The 20,861-nt window shown below is 26.5% G+C and overlaps 2 protein-coding genes across 2 annotated transcripts; one reads left to right on the top strand and one right to left on the bottom strand.

Moving 5' to 3' along the window:
- Nucleotides 1-347: 347 nt before the first annotated feature.
- LOC128952624 (DNA replication licensing factor mcm5-A-like) lies at nt 348-3,109 on the bottom strand. The gene is made up of 3 exons (XM_054298043.1): nt 1,622-3,109; nt 1,119-1,555; nt 348-1,025 (listed from the first exon to the last, which is right to left on the bottom strand). Exons 1-3 carry the CDS (start codon nt 2,942-2,944, stop codon nt 524-526), a joined length of 2,262 nt encoding a protein of 753 aa, XP_054154018.1. The 5' UTR covers nt 2,945-3,109; the 3' UTR covers nt 348-523.
- A 2,403-nt stretch (nt 3,110-5,512) lies between these two features.
- On the top strand, nt 5,513-9,371 carry LOC128952626 (NF-kappa-B inhibitor cactus-like). The gene is made up of 4 exons (XM_054298044.1): nt 5,513-6,709; nt 6,787-7,048; nt 8,353-8,444; nt 8,885-9,371. The coding sequence occupies exons 1-4, from the start codon at nt 6,029-6,031 to the stop codon at nt 9,194-9,196; spliced, it is 1,347 nt and encodes a 448-aa protein (XP_054154019.1). The 5' UTR covers nt 5,513-6,028; the 3' UTR covers nt 9,197-9,371.
- Nucleotides 9,372-20,861: the final 11,490 nt, after the last annotated feature.

The following is a 20,861-nucleotide window of genomic DNA, read 5'->3' as shown; positions in this document are numbered from 1 at the left end:
GTGATTTTTGATTGTTTTTTTTTGTATAGAAATTAAAATAATTCCTATAATTATTTGATATTTTCAAAAATAGTTAATAATTTTTCTATTATTAATATTACAAATAATTTTATTTTTAAAAAAATAAAAATTGTACAGTAATTTAATTGATATTTTTTAAAATACATACACAAATAATTTATATACTGTTATATAAATTAGATAATTTATATCAAAGTGAATTAATTATAATAATAATAATAAAAAATACTTAAAAAAAATATTTAATATTTAAATAATAAAACTTATATTTTTTTGGTGCGTCTAATCAAACAATCATTTTTAGAAAAAAACAAAATTATAATCAAAATTATTGTAACTTAAAAAAGCAGTGCAATATATTTACCGTAAAAGTAACGGTAAATTAAAATCAAAACTTATTGATTGAATGAGAAAAAAACACATTTAAAATGACGATCTGATTGTATGATTGATAATTGTAAGACCCCTTCCTCCAGAAGTCCTCCAGCAGTGGCCATCAAATTTATTTGAGTCGGTAAAGCATTTTCCTTTGCATCCGGTGCTGAATCTCGCCCTTCCTTATCATACAATACAATACCTTTTGGATGGCCTGTTCGGTAAAGTTTTGTTTGGATAAGTCGTTGACAATACTCGATTGGCTGAGTTGGGCGCCGATCGGAAATCGGCGTTTGATTTGCTTCTCCAGTCTCAACATTGACTGTTGTTCTTCTTCACTGGTGAAACCTTCGGCACCCGCTAAATCGCCCGACTGGGCAGCTGCCAGTGTCGACACACGGAACAATCGGAGGGCTTCGTCGACGTGAACATCGGTAACAAACGGCTGTAATTGCATTTTGGCCAACGATTCCGATATACGTACGACAGCTTCCAACTGACGGATGGTTATCGGAATGGCCGACTTTTTCTGGATCTCTTGTTCGTGTTCTCGATTGCCATTCCTCATCAGTACATAATGTTTCTTCAGTTTATCGGCAGCTGATTCCGATAATCGTGGACCGCATTGCCTAAAGATTTTAAGAAGAAAATGTGAGAAAGTTTTTAGTGAAGATATTTACCGGTAAATCATTTATATATATTTTTCCGGAAAAATCACTTACGATCGGACAAACGCGATATACTTCTTCAACAGATCCAAACTCAGCTCTCCCTCGACAGCATCTTCAGCCCCTGTCTTCTGGGCATTCATGTGGACATCCATAACGTGTTTGGCAATCGTAGCGTCTCGTCGTTCGTTGTGTTCATCTTTGACAATGAAAATCATGTCGAATCGGGACAGAATGGTCGGCATAAAGTCAATATTTTGATCGGCTTTCGAATCGTCCCATCGGCCGAACACACTGTTGGCAGCGGCCAGAACCGAACACCGCGAATTCAATGTAGTAGTAATACCCGCTTTGGCTATCGATATCGTCTGCTGTTCCATGGCTTCGTGAATGGCCACCCGATCGTCTTCGCGCATTTTGTCGAACTCATCGATACAGACAACACCGCCGTCGGCCAAAACCATAGCTCCGCCTTCCATAACAAAGTTGCGCTAAAAAAGTCATAAATTTTTTGATTAACAAATATGTTTAGCAACGACTAAGTGACTACCACTTACCGAAGCGGGATCTCTGATGACCGAAGCAGTCAGACCGGCAGCACTGCTACCTTTGCCCGATGTGTAGACACCAATGGGCGCTACTTTTTCGACAAACTTCAACAGTTGACTTTTGGCAGTTCCCGGATCGCCCAGCAATAGTAGATTGATGTCACCGCGTCGGGTAAGACCATCGGGTAAGCGTTTACGGGAACCGCTAAACAGTAGACAAGCAATAGCTTTCTTCATGTCGACCGCACCGTAGATCGACGGGGCTATACTGCGGGCAATTCGTTCGTAGATATGCTTATCGCTGGCCAAATGACGAAACATTTGTTCCTCATCCGGTGTATAGGGAATAATACCGGCCCGACCGGGACCTTCGGTATTGATGTGAATGCCGACCACCCGGAGATACGGAGCCCGGATACCGATATTGGACTTGGATTCGGCTGCACCGGCATTCGACTTCGATGGTTTGGCCACTTTCTTAATCGAATAAATGCCGACAATTGTTACCCGATTGCCCGGAACGACTTTATCGCACAAATACCGGTCGCAGTATAGTTGCAAATGTCTGGGCATTTCGCCGTGCGGTACCGATTCGGGTACTTCCTGTAGTTTCAATAGCTGAAAGTCGACACATTCGCATCGGTCGGGTATTATAAAATACGGATCAATCGGACACTTGACTGCCCGTCCGGTCTGATCGCTGTTACACTTGCGCGGCAACAGATAGCCCTCGAGTCCGGCATTGATATTCAAATCGTTGACAATCTCGCGACAGCCGCGACACTGAAGCGATATTTTCGTAGCCTTTGCCCTGACATTTGAGGCCGCAATGACAATACCCGGTAGTTTGACCAGCCGTGAGATCTGATCGGACTTAATCTCACGCAACGCTACGGGATGTTCGTCGCTGTTCAACATTACTTGCATATACCGTACGGGTAGTTCGTCATTGCGCGGTCGGGTAACTTCGTCGGCCACTTCAGTGGCGGCCAATTCAAACAGTTTCAGATAATCGATCGGCTGTTTCTTCAACCGATCGGCCAAATCGTCGTCGTACTGACGCAACTCATCCACAGTAATATCGCAACAATACTGATCCAAGTTATATCTGTCGCGGATCTGTTGGCGATATTTGTACTCGAAATCTGTCGTATGATATTGTCTTAAGAATTCTTTGAATCGTTTCTTAATGGCTGCACTGTTGATACCGCCGATGACGGGTCCACCGCCGGCACCGCCACCATTGGCCGCATCCGTGCCGTCGCCGCCGGTGTTGTTGTTGTCGAATAGGTTTTCGTTGAAGAAGACGCCTAAGTCATCGAATCCGGCCATCGTTTGTGTCTTTAAAAAATCTTTAGTCTATTAAATCAATGCCAACAAAAAAAATGTCTTCACTGGTGAGGAAGTGATTATTGACTGACAATACAAATGCTTTTTATTTATTAAATGCCAAACAATGAGACAAAAAGTATTTAACTATTTATTAAAGGGATCGACAAAAGCGCGCAATTTTTTTGTGGTTACATTTTGGTTGTAATCATAAAAAGGCCTATAATTGTCACTGTAATGCTTGTATAGTTTTAGTCCTTTTTGTTGCTATTGTTGTTAAATATTTGACAATTTGTATTGTATTTTGATAATACAAATAACGTTTTATTTTTGAAACTAAATGTATGTTTTTGAATACAATTACTTTAAAAAAGTTATTTAATAATAAATATTATAATATACTGTATAAAGTTTTTTACTTATAATTTTAATGTATTTTTATTTTTTTAAAAATAATAATAATTAAAATTAGTTTAAGGCCTAAACTAACTGTGCTATTAATCGTTATAATATACTAATTGTATCGCCAATTATTATCATTAAAAAAATGATTAACCAATTAATTTTCAAAATTAATAATAATAAAACTATCTTTTTATGAAAATAAAACCCATTTATAATATACAGGTATTTAATTTGAACAATAAAGTTATGATACAACAAACAAAACAACTATAAAAAACTTTCCAATAGTTGTTTCATTCAAAATATTTATAATTATTTTTTTAAAAAAAGTCAATAAACTTTTTATTTATTTTTTCCGTGATAATAATATAATACTAATAATGTTAGTGATCTTTAAATTATATATAAATATTAGGTACGAGGTATTAGTTGACACACACACACCAACTTGTCTGGTGTGTGTGTGTAGTAGTAGTAGTAGTGCACCGGTATGTCAATTACCTGCACACTGATAGTAAGTATACTACCAATTAATATGTCAATTGCCTACTAATACTAATATATATTATATAATTTATAAATTATTTATATATATATATGTTTATCAACAATAATTGATGTCAATTACATTAATGTTTATTATTATTATCATTATATACAGTATAGTATACTGAGTATACTGTAAATTATTAGTGATAAATACAATTACATACTGTAGAAAATACTACCAAAAAAATTATAAAATAAATTATATTGAAATCAATTACACAAAAAGTCTAAACACAAGTAACATCTGGTAGTGGTTGGAAAAACCCCAACAAAAAAAAAGTTTTTATCATATTATAAATTTTTTTAAAAACTACCTGTGCTTATGCACAGGCATTTCAAATCATAGACACACACACATACATACATACACACACACACACACACACACACACACACACACACACACACACACACACACACACACACACACACACACACACACACACACACACACGTTTTAAGGGATAGGGATAGAGAGATAGGGCTGTCCCATAAAGTCGACATACTATGTCTAAGTCGTAGTAATTATAGTTTTTTTTCAATGGGTAGGTAGGTATATATGAAAATGTTATGTGTATTACTATTGATGTAATATTTACGGAATTTGTGTGTATGTGTGGATACTGTCCTGTCCCGGTCATTTTTATATATATTTTTTAAAAAATCAATACTATTACTAATAATGATAATTAACTTGCTATTAAATTAATTAACTATATAAATTATGATCTATTTTATTAAAATAAATAAATAATTATTAATGTTAATAAATAATTTTTTATTTTAAATCCCGAAATAAACGACACATAAATAATAACAACAAAATTGTTTTTTTTAAATAATCCTTTAATTGTTAACTAATTTTATTATTTATTTATTTAAAAAACAAGTTATCAATATTAAAAAGTTTATATAAACATTATATGATAACTATGGGATTTTTATGGGTACAATACCAGGATTCCCATTAACAACACTATTGGTCTATAAACAATATATACACTGTATATTATATGATAGTGTAATAGGCATTGCATTATCAAAGCGCCACATATTAAGCCACTACTACTACTACTATGACTACAACCTACCAGTGCTCTCTCTCTCTCTCTCTCTCTCTCTCTCTCTCTCTCTCTCTCTCTCTCTCTCTCTCTCTCTCTCTCTCCCCTAACTAAGCGCAGGGTTTTTCCCAAAATGTAAAACACAGTTAAAGCGAGTAAAGAGAGAGAGAGAGAGAGAGACTGTATGTATGTATGTGTTGTGTTATGTTTGTAATGACAGTGCTATTTACTATTTATCATACCATTCCTCGACACCATTATTACTCTGTATATGAAATTTTTAGCCAAACATTTTAGTTTAGGTTTTTTTTTGGTTAATTTAGCCTTCATTTAAGTTCAACACAAAAAATTTTTATAAAAAATTATTAAATTATTAAACTAATTATTATTATTATTATTTTGGTGTCCATTATAATTGTATTATAATTAAAAAAAAAATAATTATGTTTTAAATGTAACAAAACTTTTTTTTTTTGCTAAACTCCTATTGAATATAAATTATAAGTTATTTATTATTAGTTTTTTTTTTTTGAAAAAATTATTATTTTTTTTGGTGAAAAACCTCATTTGACGTGTGATTTCCCCAATAAATTCATTGAGCTCTTCATATCTATCAGTGGTGTGTGTGTGTGTGTCGTCATCATCACCAGCACTGGTAGGTAAGTCACCATCACTTAAGTGTGTGTGTATTATGTTGTGGTGACACTACCAGAAAGAGAGGGTAATATCCATTGACTCATCAGTAAAACAATTTTTTCTTGGGATGTGATGACTGTTTGAACGTATTTTTCTGTTGAATCATATGATTACCACTTCTTCTGTTGCTGTGAATCACATGAAGAGTTTTTTTAATGTGTTTTTTTTGCATTACTCATGAGTGGAGTCTAACTTCAAGACACTTAACTAACTGATCGTCAAATTTGTTATTATTGAAGAAAATTGAAGACAAAAAAAACTTTTTTTTTAAAAAACAATTATTTTTTTAGCCGAAGAAATGTTATGACATTTAATTTGATTTAATTATTATTATTAATATTTTTTATATACAAATTATTACCACAAATATAAAATAATGGATAAAAAATCATCGCAAAAGTCTTCATCATCTTCTAAGTCATTGGCGACCAAATCAGACCGCCTTAAGTGGAATATTCCTCCGGAGCCCACATCACAGCCATCATCATCATCAGCACAACAACAACAACAAGCCATGGATGCCATGAATACAAGTTCAAAGATATCTTCTGCCATCGATTCGCTGTTTGATTCCGGTTACGACTCGCAAACCGTTAGCAAAACGTCCATCGATTTCGATACCGATTCGGACACCACTGGTGTTGTCGTAACAGACAAAGACAAGTTGTTGTTTATGTCGTCGCCGCCGACGATGACAACGACCACCAAATGGACCGATTCGGGTGTCTGTATTACCAGCGATTCTGGTCTGGATATTGGTGGCGGAGAACAACAACGACAACAAGACATTTGTGATATGAAGAGCCAAACAACGACAAAATTGGTGTCGAAGTTGACGTCGTCGTCGTCATCCGGCAGTGATATCAAACACCAGTCGTCGCCGTCGACGGCCAGTCGTATCTCAGCACTGGTCGACGCTTTTGGCGGCGATCAGGACGACAGTGGCGACACTTTCTTACACTTATCTATTATTAAGTCTCTCGAAGACATGTCCTATGCTTTCATCCGATTTGTTCCCCATCCAGACGTTCTCGACATTAGTAATCGTTTATCTCAAGTATGTTGTCTTTAAAAAAAACGGTTTAAGATATACCGTAATTAAAAATTAACTTATTTTTCTTCAATATTTCACAGACACCGTTACACTTGGCCGCACTTACCCGCCAGTCCCGTATTGTTCGCCAACTGGTCATCAGCGGTGCCACACTTGACCTACGGGACAGACACGGAAATACTGCACTGCATATAGCCTGTGCTCAGTCCGACTACAATACTTGCTATCAATTGCTAGCGCCTGTCGACGACAGGGAGATAATCGACGCACAACTGGTCAACTATCCAGTGGACAGCCGACCCGATATACCCATTGATTATTTAGGGCTTAAAAATTATGAAGGTTTGTGTGCTTTTGTTTTACTTTTTGTTTTTCTTATAATAATAGTTATCCTAATAATTATTATAATGTAATTTACCGTAATATTTATGAATTTAATTACCGGTAATATAATGAATCATATATTTTATTGTATTAATGCCAACTAAACTAAACAATTAAAAAATAATAATAATATATTTATTTTGCAATAACTTTATAAAAACTAATTAGATTTTAATGAAATTATTAGACTTTATTTTCCAATGTATTTTCATAATTATCTATTAGATTATACCGTATATATAATGAATATCATGCATAGCATTGCATATAGTATAACAAACAAACAAACAAACAAAAAAAGTTTTTATATTATAAATTTTTTTTTTTTGAAAATTTTATTTCTGGTTTTACCATTTAGTAATATAGAAACGTTTTTATTTTTTTATTTTTATTATTGTTTATTATGTAATTAATTTATTATTGAATGTTATTATTTTTTTATTTAATAATGTTATCTATGGGAATTTTTTTAGATTATATCAACTATTTTTGTTGTTATTTAATATTTTTAAAATATATCTATATATTAATATTTAAAAAAAATTGATGGACTAGTGACCCAAAAAAGTTAGTTAAAAACACATATAGATTTAGTTAGTTTGAGAGAGAGAGAGAGAGAGAGAGAGCACAGTTGGGTTTATCTAATAGTGCCCATTCATCTTCCATATCATATATCAATAGTATGTATTAAATAAAAACTGTTTGAATTACCAGCTTATGTATGTTTAGCTGGTATTCCCAGTCCCTGTGAATGACATTATAAGCCAAGTGTTTGGTTTTTCCATATACTGTAGTAATATAATGATTGCTATTTAATTCAAGTTTGCGATATTGAAACACATTTTATTATTATTATTATTATGACTAGTATTTTATGATATGTTTATTAAACAGAATTTTAAAGCTTAGATTTTTTTTATATATTTATTTTCATCAGTTTTATCGATATATTTATGTTTTCCAAGATATTTAAACCACAAAAAAAAACTAATTTCTAACTAAATAATATTAATAATGATAATTATCTGTAATTAGTTTTTCGGGTGAAATAATTTGCATTTTTCCACTATTTATATATATATATATATAAATTACAGATAAAATTAGAAACTAAATAAAGTTTTTACTTAGTTTTCGTTTTGTTTTTTTTATAAATAAATATTTTGTATGAAATCAAGTGTAAAATTTATTTTTAATTTTTTTTAATACTTTAATTATTAATATAATAATAATAATTTTTTTGAAACATTTTATTTTCTCAGGCGAAACATGTTTGCATTTAGCGGCCTATAATAACAACAAAAACATAATTGAATTGCTTGTTAATAGTGGCGGACTTGATGTTAATATACAGGTAGTTAACCTTGGTGATGATTATTATTATTATTATGTTTTTTGGATTTACCCTAATTGTCGTAAACGGCATTTATTATAATTAAAACAGAAATATATAATTATTTATTATAATTAATTATAGAAAAATTTTATTTTGTTAAAATGTATATAAAATTTTTTGATTTATTAGTATTATTATATTGTTTTTTTTAGATAAATAAAAATTATGTACTAAAACCGTTAAGTACATAGTTTTTTTTATTAATTTATTTATTTATACAATTTATTTTTAGTGAAAAAAAAGTTTACTATTATTATTATAATAAGGAAATATATGATGTTTTTTTAATGAAAGATAATTTTATGACATTTTTATGGGTACATCCATATCCTATTATTTTTTATAAATTAATAAATACCTATAATTAATGCAATTTTTTTGTTGTTTTGTTTAATTAGGAGTTAAAAAGTGGCAAAACTATACTTCACTGGTCGGTCGAGACCCAGAATTTGGATTTAATAAAATTTTTGATAAACCGCTGCAAAGCCGATGTCCGGGTTCGGTCATACGCTAACTATACGCCCGTACAATACGCATACAAATTGTTGGCCAAATGTGGCCCAAATAATAGCAATACTAAATTGAAAACAATTATCCGATATCTGACGGAATGTGGCGCCGATTATCCCATCGATGATACTAATAATAATGATAGCAGTGATGATGATGACTATGACTACGATAGTGATAGTAGTGATGGTCAGAGCTAAACATAAAGTGATGGTTATATATATATATATACACACACACACCATATCACCAGTTAGTTGATCCACCAATTGATCGATCGATCGATCGTCCATTTTGTTTGGACGATACAAACTATATCATCTATTCATCCAATTATTTTTTTTCTTATTATTAAATAATAATAATTATTATTTACAAATTATTTTTTTTTCTACTCCTCCCTCCCTTGCCCACCCCCCTTGAACATGTTTTATATATACAATGTATATTAAGAAACTCATTTATTCATTATATATATATATATCGTAATTATTAATTACTACTATTAAATATATAAATTAATTAATTATAATTATTATTACTTTAGAATAATTGTTCAAAAAAAAGTATTATTATTATCACTATTTTTTATATACAAAAATAATTTAATTATTATTATTATTATTAAAAATGATATCTAATTTCATAAATTTGCACAGTTTTGCTTATTTACTAAACTAGCTGGGTAAAAAAAATCTTAATATTAATTATATTAATTAAAAAAATAATAAATAGATTTATACTTTACGTTTTGGGGTCAATATTATGGATTAAATTAATTTCCGGTAATTTACATATATATATACCAGGGTTTCAATAGGGGGAGGTAAGCCGGTTTACCCCTCCTGAGATTACTATTATTTTGTTTTACCCCCTCGAAAAAATTTATCGACCTATCAATTTTTATTTTTTCTAAAATCTATACTTTTTCAAAAATTTATATAAAATTTAATATATAACTTAAAAAAATAAATAAATGCTAAATAAGCTAATAGAAAATAAATAAATAAATACTAATTAAATAATTAATAGAAATCAACATAACATTATATTTACAGTAATGTACAAAACAATTAAAAATTAAATTATTTTTCTATTTTGAACCTAAAAAATAAAAATAATTATTTATTTATTAATTAAATGCAAAATATATGTTTAAAAATTATTTAAAAAAAGACTAAATGATATTAACTAAATGATATTACATATGTAGTAGAGTTGGGGGCATTACCACTAGAGTAGTAAAGTTCCCTCCAATAGTGCCCTAATTCTCTAATAATTCCCTCTAAAATATATATAAAAAATTAGCTTAAAATATATAATTTGTTTTTAAAAATATTGATTTTAAAAAAACTACAATTTTTATACTTATAGCTTATTTAATGGTATGTAAACATTATAATATTATTGAAATTTTTGATAATACTTTTCAAACAAACAAATTATTAATTGTTTTGTTTAAAAAACAAATCAGATATTGTTAACATCTTTAGTTTATTAATAATAAAATATTATATTAGAAATTTTTTTTAAATAAATAAGCAAATAAAAATTTGTTACAATATTAATACTTTTTTAAAAAAAATACTAATATCAAAATATATGACAAAATTAATTCAATAGTTATTCATAATTATATTTTGTATACAATTGTGATAACATTTAAACTAAAGTGTTTAATAGATAATAGCAGACATATATATATTGTAATTGATAGACAATACAGTCAAATACTGTTTGTATTATTATTAATAATTAGTTAAATTAAATATATTAAAACAAAAGCATAATAAAAAAATAATTTGAAGTACAAATGTTTGAAACATTTCCCAATTAGTGACCGGAAATATTGATAAACAATAGAAACCAATTGTCGGTCCACTCAGTCGTCCGATAAATGTTTCGCATTTCAAGCGCTGACCTAACGTCAAGTGCCGACCCTTACGACGATTATTAGCTAACAGTGAAAACATTATGGCATACGGTTTGTGGGCTTTGGCCGGCACTTTACCCGACAAATAGCCAATCAGTAAACCAGTTATCAGAACTAATATTAATTGTAAAAAATCATTAATGTCTTAAATAATTGACTGGACTGGCGATGATGTGTCTCATAAAGTAATAATAGTTTTACTTAATTATTAATTATTATTTTTTTAATTAAAAGCTTATTTTAATCTAATTTTTTTTATTAATAAATTATAGTTTTAGATAAAAAAAATTGTTTCAAAAAAGACTGTTCAAAAATAGTATTTTTTCCTTTAAAAAGTAAAATAATTTTATTTAACTATAATTTAAATAATATTTTCCATAATAATTGTGATAATTATCAAACAAACAAAAAACTATTAATACATAAATAAAGTTGAAATAAAATACATTTTAATAAACTATAATAACAATAAATATTAACAATAATAAAATATTATAACAGATTATAACAAAATTATAAACGTTTAACAAAATCAATAGTTTAAAAGTATATAAAAATTTCAACAATAAAAAAACAATTATGACATTTGTATTGTATATTTGAAGTAATTTATATACGAAATTAACTGATTAGATGTATGTATTGAAAATATTATTTAATTCAAACATTTATAACTGAGAAATTAAAAAAATATAATAAAAATGTTAAAATAATCCTATAATAAATAAATAATTTGAGCTACAAATTAAAAAAATTTGAAATATTTCCCAATTATTGATCGGAAATAGCGATAAACAATAGAAACCAATTGTCGGTCCACTCAGTCGTCCGATAAATGTTTCGCATTTCAAGCGCTGACCTAACGTCAAGTGCCGACCCTTACGACGATTATTAGCTAACAGTGAAAACATTATGGCATACGGTTTGTGGGCTTTGGCCGGAACTTTACCGCACAGATGGCCAACCAGTAAACCAGTTATAAGAAATAATAGAAATATAAAAATCATTGATATCTTAAATAAGTGACTGGACTCGGGATGTTGTGTCTGATAGAGTAGTAATAGTATAGCAGTTGTGCCGAAAATATATAAAAGAAATATAGCTTTAGATAGGGGACGGTTAGCCATATTGATCAACGCTATTAGTTTATTGTGTTTATCAATAGTAGACAGTAATGTGTTTATTGGTAATGATTTACATTGATTTAGTTGTTTGATTAATTCAAATTGTTTGACAATTTCCGATAATAAATCATCCAAAATAATACCGAAAACTATGGTACAGATAACAAATAAATTAATATAATTAAGACCATGTAATAGATCAATAGCGGTAACTACCAAACAGATACTAATATTAAATAAATTATAGTTTAGGTACTCATCATAATAACCAATTATCATTGGAAAACTAATAAGAAAATAAATATAAAAAAATATAATCCAATAAAAATATTTATTAGGAAATCTGATAACTACTATATAGTAGACTAGCTTTTCAACATAATTAACATTATTCAAACTTGTTTTATATTTGCATAAATTAATCAAATCATTGATTAGTTGTTTAATATAATTGGTTTCAAACAGTTCATACCATAGCATTAGATAGGATCCGATAATTATTGTCAAATGTCCCGTCAAAATGAATGTGAGAATCAATTTTGAGTTTCCGTACGGATAGGTTGGATCGCATAGCAAACGGATCAACCATTTGTGCCAAACGTTAGTATTATTAGAGTTATACGCTATATATAAACCAATTACACGACAATTACATATAAATGAGTTAATTTTGATTAATAAACTAATTGCCAAATATTTTTTATCAACAATACGATCGCAATTTATTATATAATGATTGCGTAACCACTTAACCAATTTATCTGCAAAACGTAAATTATAATAATTGCTCATGCTTATTTTTTGAAAATAATTTTTATTACTAATATTATTATTATATAATTTGTATGAAATGCTTCTAAACTTGATTTTACATATTATTTAAATTAAGTATATAATTAAGTTTTAAAGTAAACTTATAAGACTTGCAGTTATTATTTCACAATTAATATAAATATAAAATATTTTAATAAATAATTTACATAAGAAATTACATTTTTACTAAACTAAACATGCAAACTTACTATTAATGTTTTATATTTAGATACTGTATAATGCTTTCTTAATTAGTGTCAATTTTTTTAATTATTGAAATAATTTTATTATTATGATATAATAATTATGAATATGATATAAACATAATTAATTCAATTACATATAAATCAATAAAGAAGTTCAATAAAGTTATTAACTTTTATGTATGTTTTATGTATAAAAAACTAATTTATTTTTTTTGCTAAAACTATTAACTATTTATATGTGAATTCTATTTATTTAATATATTATAAGTGCTTATAATTTATTATTATTTGATACAATATTTAAGAATTTTTATTAACAAAATAACTAATATTATAATATTTTGCAATAAAAATGTTTTGAAATTGTTTTTACAAATTATTAAAACTAAATATATAATATACAGTAGTTATTAAACTTGCAGTAATTATTTCAAAATAAATATAAAAATAAAATATTTTAATAAATAATTTACAAATAAAATTAACTTATTATTAATGTTTTATATTTAGATATCAATAATAAAAAGCATTTTTTATAATTAATATTATTAGTAGTCGTAGAAATAGTAGTACTGTTTGTGTTTAGTTGATAGGTGTAGGTGCTTATGATAGTACTGTAGATGATAAATGTATTTTTTGGGGGAAATGTTATAACATTTAGATAATAGTTTTATATTAGCATAGAATTAATTAAATCGTTTATTCAATACTTGCATATAATATTTACTTAATTAAAATTACTATTTTAATTATAATAAATATATATGATAATTATTATTTATCTCCTCACTACACCCCACCCACTTAGAAAATAAAACTTGACCAACCCTGGTTAAAATAAACCAATAATAAGCATATAATTTGAGCTACAAATCAATAATAATTGAAATATTTCCCAATTAGTCATTGGAAATAACGATAAACAATAGAAACCAATTGTCGGTCCACTCAGTCGTCCGATAAATGTTTCGCATTTCAAGCGCTGACCTAACGTCAAGTGCCGACCCTTACGATGATTAGTAGCTAACAGTGAAAACATTATGGCGTACGACTTGTGGGCTTTGGCCGGAACTTTACCGCACAGATGGCCAACCAGTAACCCAGTTATAAGAAATAATAGAAATATAAAAATCATTGAAATTTTTAATATTTTACTGGACTCGCGATGATGTGTCTGATAGAGTAGTAATAGTCCGGCTGTTGTGCCGAAAATATATAATATAAATATAGCTTTAGATAGGGGACGGTTAGCCTTACTGATCAGCACTGTTAGTTCATAGTGTTTGTCCATAGTAGACAGTAATCTGTTTATTGATAATGATTTATAATGATTTAGTTGTTTGATTAATTGAAATTGTTTGTCAATTTCCGATAATAAATCATCCAAAATAATACCAAAAACTATGGTACAGATAGCAAATAAATTGATATAATTTAAAGTATTGTATAATTCAATAGCGGTAATTACAAAACAGATACTAATATTAAATAAATTATAGTTTAGGTACTCATCATAATAACCAATTATTATTGGAAAATTAATAGTTAAATAGTTATAAGAAAATATAATCCAATAAAAATATTTATTGGGAAATCTGATAACTACTATATAGTAGACTATCTTTTCAATATAGTTAACATTATTCAAACTTGTTTTATATTTGCATAAATTAATCAAATCATTGATTAGTTGTTTAAAGTAATTGGTTTCAAACAGTTCATACCATAACATTAGATACGATCCGATAATTATTGCCAAATGTTCTATCAAAATGAATGTTAAAATTAATTTTGAGTTTCCGTACGGATAGGTTGGATCGCATAGCAAACGGATCAACCATTTGTGCCAAACGTTATTATTATTATTAGAGTTATACGCTATATATAAACCAATTACACGACAAATACAGATAAATGAGTTAATTTTGATTAATAAACTTATAGTCAAATAGTTTTTATCAACAATACGATTACAATTTATTATATAATGATTGTGTAACCACTTAACCAGTTTATCTGCAAAACGTTTATTATAATAATTGTTCATACTTGTTTTTTTTAAAAATTTTTTAGTTATAAAATATTATTGTTGTATCAATGCTTGTAAAACTTGATTTTACAAATTATTTAAACTAAGTATATAATTAAATTTAATAGTAAACTTCTTAGACATGCAGTTATTATTTCAAAATTAATATTATTATAAAATCATTTTAATTAATAGCTCTGTTGACTATATATATATAAACAAAGTACACGACTAATAGAAATTTGTATTTTACTATTTTGATTAATTAATAGAAAATTTAATTAATAAAAAATAATATTTTAATTATTAATATATACTAAAATTTTTATTATTATCATTATTTTTAGACCTGTAGCCTATATATATAAACCAATTATACGACAAATAATTATAATTTAATTATTTTTTTTACTAATTAAACATGCAATTATATCATTAAAGTTCTATAATTAAATATTCAGAATATTTCTATACTATTGATATGTAATTTAATAGATTTTCAGATTTAATTTCTAAATACTATAATATTATGAAAATCATTAGTTTTTCATAATTTATTATTCATATGAATTAATTACCATTTATTACTAAACTAAACATGCAAATATATAATGAAATTTTTATATATAATTTGTTTTATTAGCTTTTACTGGTACTGTATTTTTAGAAAAATATTTTTATTATAGTTTTATCACAACAACAAATTTAATGTAAATTATAGACATTACTATAATATTAAACAATACAAACAGTTAAATAACATTATTAATTATCAATTGACATACAAAAAAATAATCTAATTCTACTAACTAAACATGCAAATATCAAATAAAATAAAACAAATGTTGAATATACAGTGTTTATATATATTATAAATAATAAGTTTAGTTAAATTTAACAAAAAAAATAGTGCAAAACAAAATTTAGTGCATTTTTTCTATGTATAAAAAAATAATACAAATGTATTATACATTTATAGACTGTATTTAATTAGACTACAGTATAAATGCTAATTAATGTTATATATATAATAATTTAATAGTATTAGAGTTCGATTCACATTCCCAGGAAGTTTCTTTAAAAAAAATCCCTACAATTTTCCCGGAATATATAGACAATAATTTTTATACAATCACTTGATTGTTAGAAATGTAAAATATGTTCAATATATTTAATTAAACTATTTTTATGAAAATTTTAATAAATACCATAGCGTTTATAGCCACTACACCAATAATAAGCACTGCCCTACCCGTCACTACTATATTGATATACTGGTGCACCTGAAACATAAATTTTGGGTTAGTTATAAAAAAAAATTATACAAATATTTTTTCAAAATATAATAGCCATACTATATATTGTTTAGTTGATTTGATTTATACCTGTATGAAATAGTGTTGATAATGCTAAATGATAAATGTATTTATTGGAAAATTTTTATAACAATTAGATATAATAGACTAGCTTTTCAATTAGATTAATGATAAATTCAAACTTGTTTTATATACAGTATTAACATTGGATTAATCAAATCATTTATCCAATACTTGCAGTTAATATTTACACAATTATAATAAAATTACTATTTTAATTAAATTAATATAACAATTATTATTTATGTCAGTTGACTACCAATACCCTCCCTTAAAACAAAAAAAAACTTGAGTTACCCTGGTTAAAATAAACCCAAAATAAACATATAATTGGAGCTACAAATCAGTATTAACTGAAATATTTCCCAATTAGTGATCGGAAATAGCGATAAACAATAGAAACCAATTGTCGGTCCACTCAGTCGTCCGATAAATGTTTCGCATTTCAAGCGCTGACCTAACGTCAAATGCCGACCCTTACGACGATTATTATTGTTAGCTAACAGTGAAAACATTATAGCGTAGGGCTTGTGGGCTTTGGCCGGTAATTTTCCGCCAAAATAGCTCAACATTAAATGCATTGCAAATACTATTAGTAATAGTAAAATCATTAATGTCTTAAATAATTGATTGGACTCGCGATGATGTGTTTCATAAAGTAATAATAGTGTAGCAGTTGTGCCTAAAATATATACAAAAAAATATTGCCTTAGAAGCAAAACGATTAAACCTATCGATCAGCACAGTTAGCTTATTATGTCTATTAATACTAGACATTAGTATTAGTAGTGGTGATGATGATGATGATGACTGTTGCTTATTAATTGGTAATATTTTATAATTAATTTGTTTATTAATTAACTGAAATTGTTTGTTTAGCTCCGAAAGCGTATCAATTATTATAGTACCGATAACTATAGCACAGATTGCAAAACAATAAAAATAATGTACACTAATGTATAATTCGATGGCATTTATTAATATAAAGATTATAATATTTAGTAAATTATAGTTTAGTTGACTATCAAAGTAACCCAAAATTATTGGTAAATCAAATACTAAATTTAAAAAACAAAATCCTAACCAACAAATGTATTTACTGGGAAATGTTATAACAAATAGATAGTATAATAACTTTTCAAATACATTACTGCTATTCAAATGTGTTTTAGTTATGCATAGTTGCGCCAAATCGTTGATTAATTGTTTAATGTAATCGCTTTCAAACAATTCATACCATAGTATTATAATTGATCCGAAAATTTCTAGTAATTGTGTGATAATTATTAATGTTAGACACAATTGTGTGTTTCCGTACAGATATGTGTAATCGCATAGCAAACGGTTAAACCATTGATAGTCATAATTGTTAACACTATTGTTAACATCAGTTTTATACCAATTAGTATTGACTATATATAAACCAATTGTACGACAAATACTTATAATTGAATTAATTCTTATTAATAAACTAATTGTCAAATATTGTTTGTCATCAACAATACGATTGCCATTTAGTATATAATGATTGTGTAACCATTTAATCAGTTTATCGATAAAAATTTTATTATAATAATTGCTCATGGTGTTATTTTTTGTTTTACTGTTATATAAATAGTATTAAAATTTATGACTAATTAGAAATACTTATTAAAAACCTTATATTAATTAAGTATTTTTTAAAAATGATTTAAAGTTGTTTACAAATTATTACATTGTATTTTACTATTTAGACTAATTAATAGAAAAAAAATATATATTTTAATGAATATTTGATACTAAAATTATTATTATTATTATATTATTATTATTATTCATATAAAAATTATTATATATTTTTTACTAATTAAACATGCACATATATCATTATGTTTTATATAATTAAATATTCAGAATATTTATACTAATGATATGTAATTTAATGTATTTTCAGATTAATTTATAAATAATATAATATTATTCAAATGAATTAATTAGCATTTTTTTTTACTAAACTAAACATGCAAATATATAATCAAATTTTTATATATTTTTTGCTTTATTAGTTTTTGTTGGTAATATATTTTTAGTAAAATATTTTTATTATATAGTTTTATTACAACAAATGCAAATGCAAAATATAGACATTACTATAATATTAAACAATACAAACAATTAAATAACATAATTAAATATCAATTGACATACAAAAAATAATAATAATTTAATTCAACTAACTGAACATGCAAATATCAAATAAAAACAAAATAAATGTTATATATATTTATATATTATAAATAATAAATTTAGTTAAATTTAACAACAAAAAAATAATGAAAAACAAAATTTAGTGCATTTTTTCTGTGTATAAAAAAATAATACAATTTCGTTTTATTGGAAATAAAATTTATTTTACATAAAATATGAAAATATCTATTTAATATGCTTTTTCTAAAAAAATAAAAACATTTTAAGTACAAACATTAAATAAATACATATAATAATAAATATTAGTTTTTCAAAATGTATTATACTTTATAGACTGTATTTGAATTATTAGGTAGTACTGTATTATAAAGTAATCAATTAATAAATGATAAATTAATATTACATAGTAGTAAAAATGCAAATTAATGTTTTTAAGCAAACATATAATTATGATTGTAAATCTATACTAACATAAATAAAACTTAAAGAAAATAATTTAATAGTATTAGAGTTCACATTCACAGGAAGTTTCATTTAAAAAAATCCTACAATTTTCCCGGAAAATATAGATAATATTTAATATAATAATAATAATAATAATAGTAGTAGTAGTAGTAGTAGTAGTTATATAATATAATATAGTTTATTAATATTACAAATATTTCATTATATAAGTAATGATATATTTGCATATTTAGTTAGTATAAATGTAATTATTTATGTAAAAAAATAACTAATAAAATTATAAAATATAAACCTATAATAAACCTATAATTAGAGCTACAAATAAAAAACAATTGAAACATTTCCCAATTGGTAATCGGAAATAAACGGCTATAAACAATAGAAACTAATCATTAAAGTTATTTAATAAAAACATTTATAACTGTCAAATTAAAAAAATATATATAAAATTGTTAAAATAAACCTATAATAAACAAATAATTTGTGCTACAAATTAAAAAAATTTGAAATATTTCCCAATTAGTGACCGGAAATAGTGATAAACAATAAAAACCAATTGTCGGTCCACTCAGTCGTCCGATAAATGTTTCGCATTTCAAGCGTTGACTTAACGTCAAGTCCCGATCATTAAAACGATTGTTAGCTAACAGTGAAAACATTATGGCATACGGTTTGTGGGCTTTGGCCGGAATTTTACCGCACAGATAGCAAACCAGTAAACCAATTATCATAACTATTATTTAAAGAGCTGACCTAATGTCAAGTGCTGACCCTTACGACTATTATTATTATTAGCCAATAGTGAAAACATTATGGCGTACGGCTTGTGGGCTTTGACCGGAACTTTACCGCAAAGATGGCCAACCAGTAAACCAGTTATAAGAAATAATAGAAATATAAAAATCATTGAAATTTTTAATATTAGAGTGGATTCGGGATGTTGTGTCTCATAGAGTATTAATAGTCCGGCAGTTGTGCCGAAAATATATAATAGAAATATAGCTTTAGATAGGGGACGGTTAGCCTTATTGATCAGCACTGTTAGTTTATGGTGTTTTTCAATAGTAGACAGTAATCTGTTTATTGGTAATGATTTACATTGATTTAGTTGTTTGATTAATTGAAATTGTTTGTCATTTTCCGATAATAAATCATTCAAAATAATACCAAAAACTGTGGTACAGATAGCAAATAAATAAATAAAATTAAGACTATTGAATAGTTCAATAGCGGTAATTACCAAACAGATACTAATATTAAATAAATTATAGTTTAGGTACTGATCGTAGTAACCAATTATTATTGAAAAATTAATAGCTAAATAAATATAAGAAAATAAAATCCAATAAAAATATTTATTGGGAAATCTGATAACAACTATATAGTAGACTAGCTTTTCCATAGGATTAACATTATTCAAACTTGTTTTATATTTGCATAAATTAATCAAATCATTTATTAGTTGTTTAAAGTAATTGGTTTCAAACAGTTCATACCATAACATTAGATACGATCCGATAATTATTGTCAAATGTCCCGTCAAAATGAATGTGAGAATCTTATAATATATTAAATAAATAGAATTCACATATAAATAGTTAATAGTTTTAGTAAAAAATAAATAAATTAGGTTTTTATACTATACAATACATAAAAGATAATATGACTTTATTTTTAATGAAGTTATTACTAATGAGATATGTTTTTTTTTATAATAATTATTATTATCTCT

Source organism: Oppia nitens, unplaced genomic scaffold (genome assembly GCF_028296485.1).
Source record: "Oppia nitens isolate AA-2021 unplaced genomic scaffold, nextdenovo-longstitch-racon4-pilon3 scaffold1_pilon_pilon_pilon, whole genome shotgun sequence".
NCBI classification, from domain to species: Eukaryota; Metazoa; Arthropoda; class Arachnida; order Sarcoptiformes; family Oppiidae; genus Oppia; species Oppia nitens.
Note: the sequence above shows the minus strand (reverse complement) of the source record. Positions and strands in the feature narration are given on the sequence as shown.

What these genes read in the sequence shown, in the direction of transcription:
- LOC128952624 (XM_054298043.1), bottom strand. Translation starts at nt 2,944, where the DNA reads ATGGCCGGATTCGATGACTTAGGCGTCTTCTTCAACGAAAACCTATTC. An exon ending in TCATCAGAGATCCCGCTTCG is followed by an intron (nt 1,556 to 1,621) that starts GTAAGTGGTAGT and finishes TGACTTTTTTAG; the next exon opens with CGCAACTTTGTTATGGAAGG. An exon ending in TATATCGCGTTTGTCCGATC is followed by an intron (nt 1,026 to 1,118) that starts GTAAGTGATTTT and finishes TAAAATCTTTAG; the next exon opens with GCAATGCGGTCCACGATTAT.
- LOC128952626 (XM_054298044.1), top strand. Translation starts at nt 6,029, where the DNA reads ATGGATAAAAAATCATCGCAAAAGTCTTCATCATCTTCTAAGTCATTG. An exon ending in AGGGCTTAAAAATTATGAAG is followed by an intron (nt 7,049 to 8,352) that starts GTTTGTGTGCTT and finishes TTATTTTCTCAG; the next exon opens with GCGAAACATGTTTGCATTTA. An exon ending in GACTTGATGTTAATATACAG is followed by an intron (nt 8,445 to 8,884) that starts GTAGTTAACCTT and finishes TTGTTTAATTAG; the next exon opens with GAGTTAAAAAGTGGCAAAAC.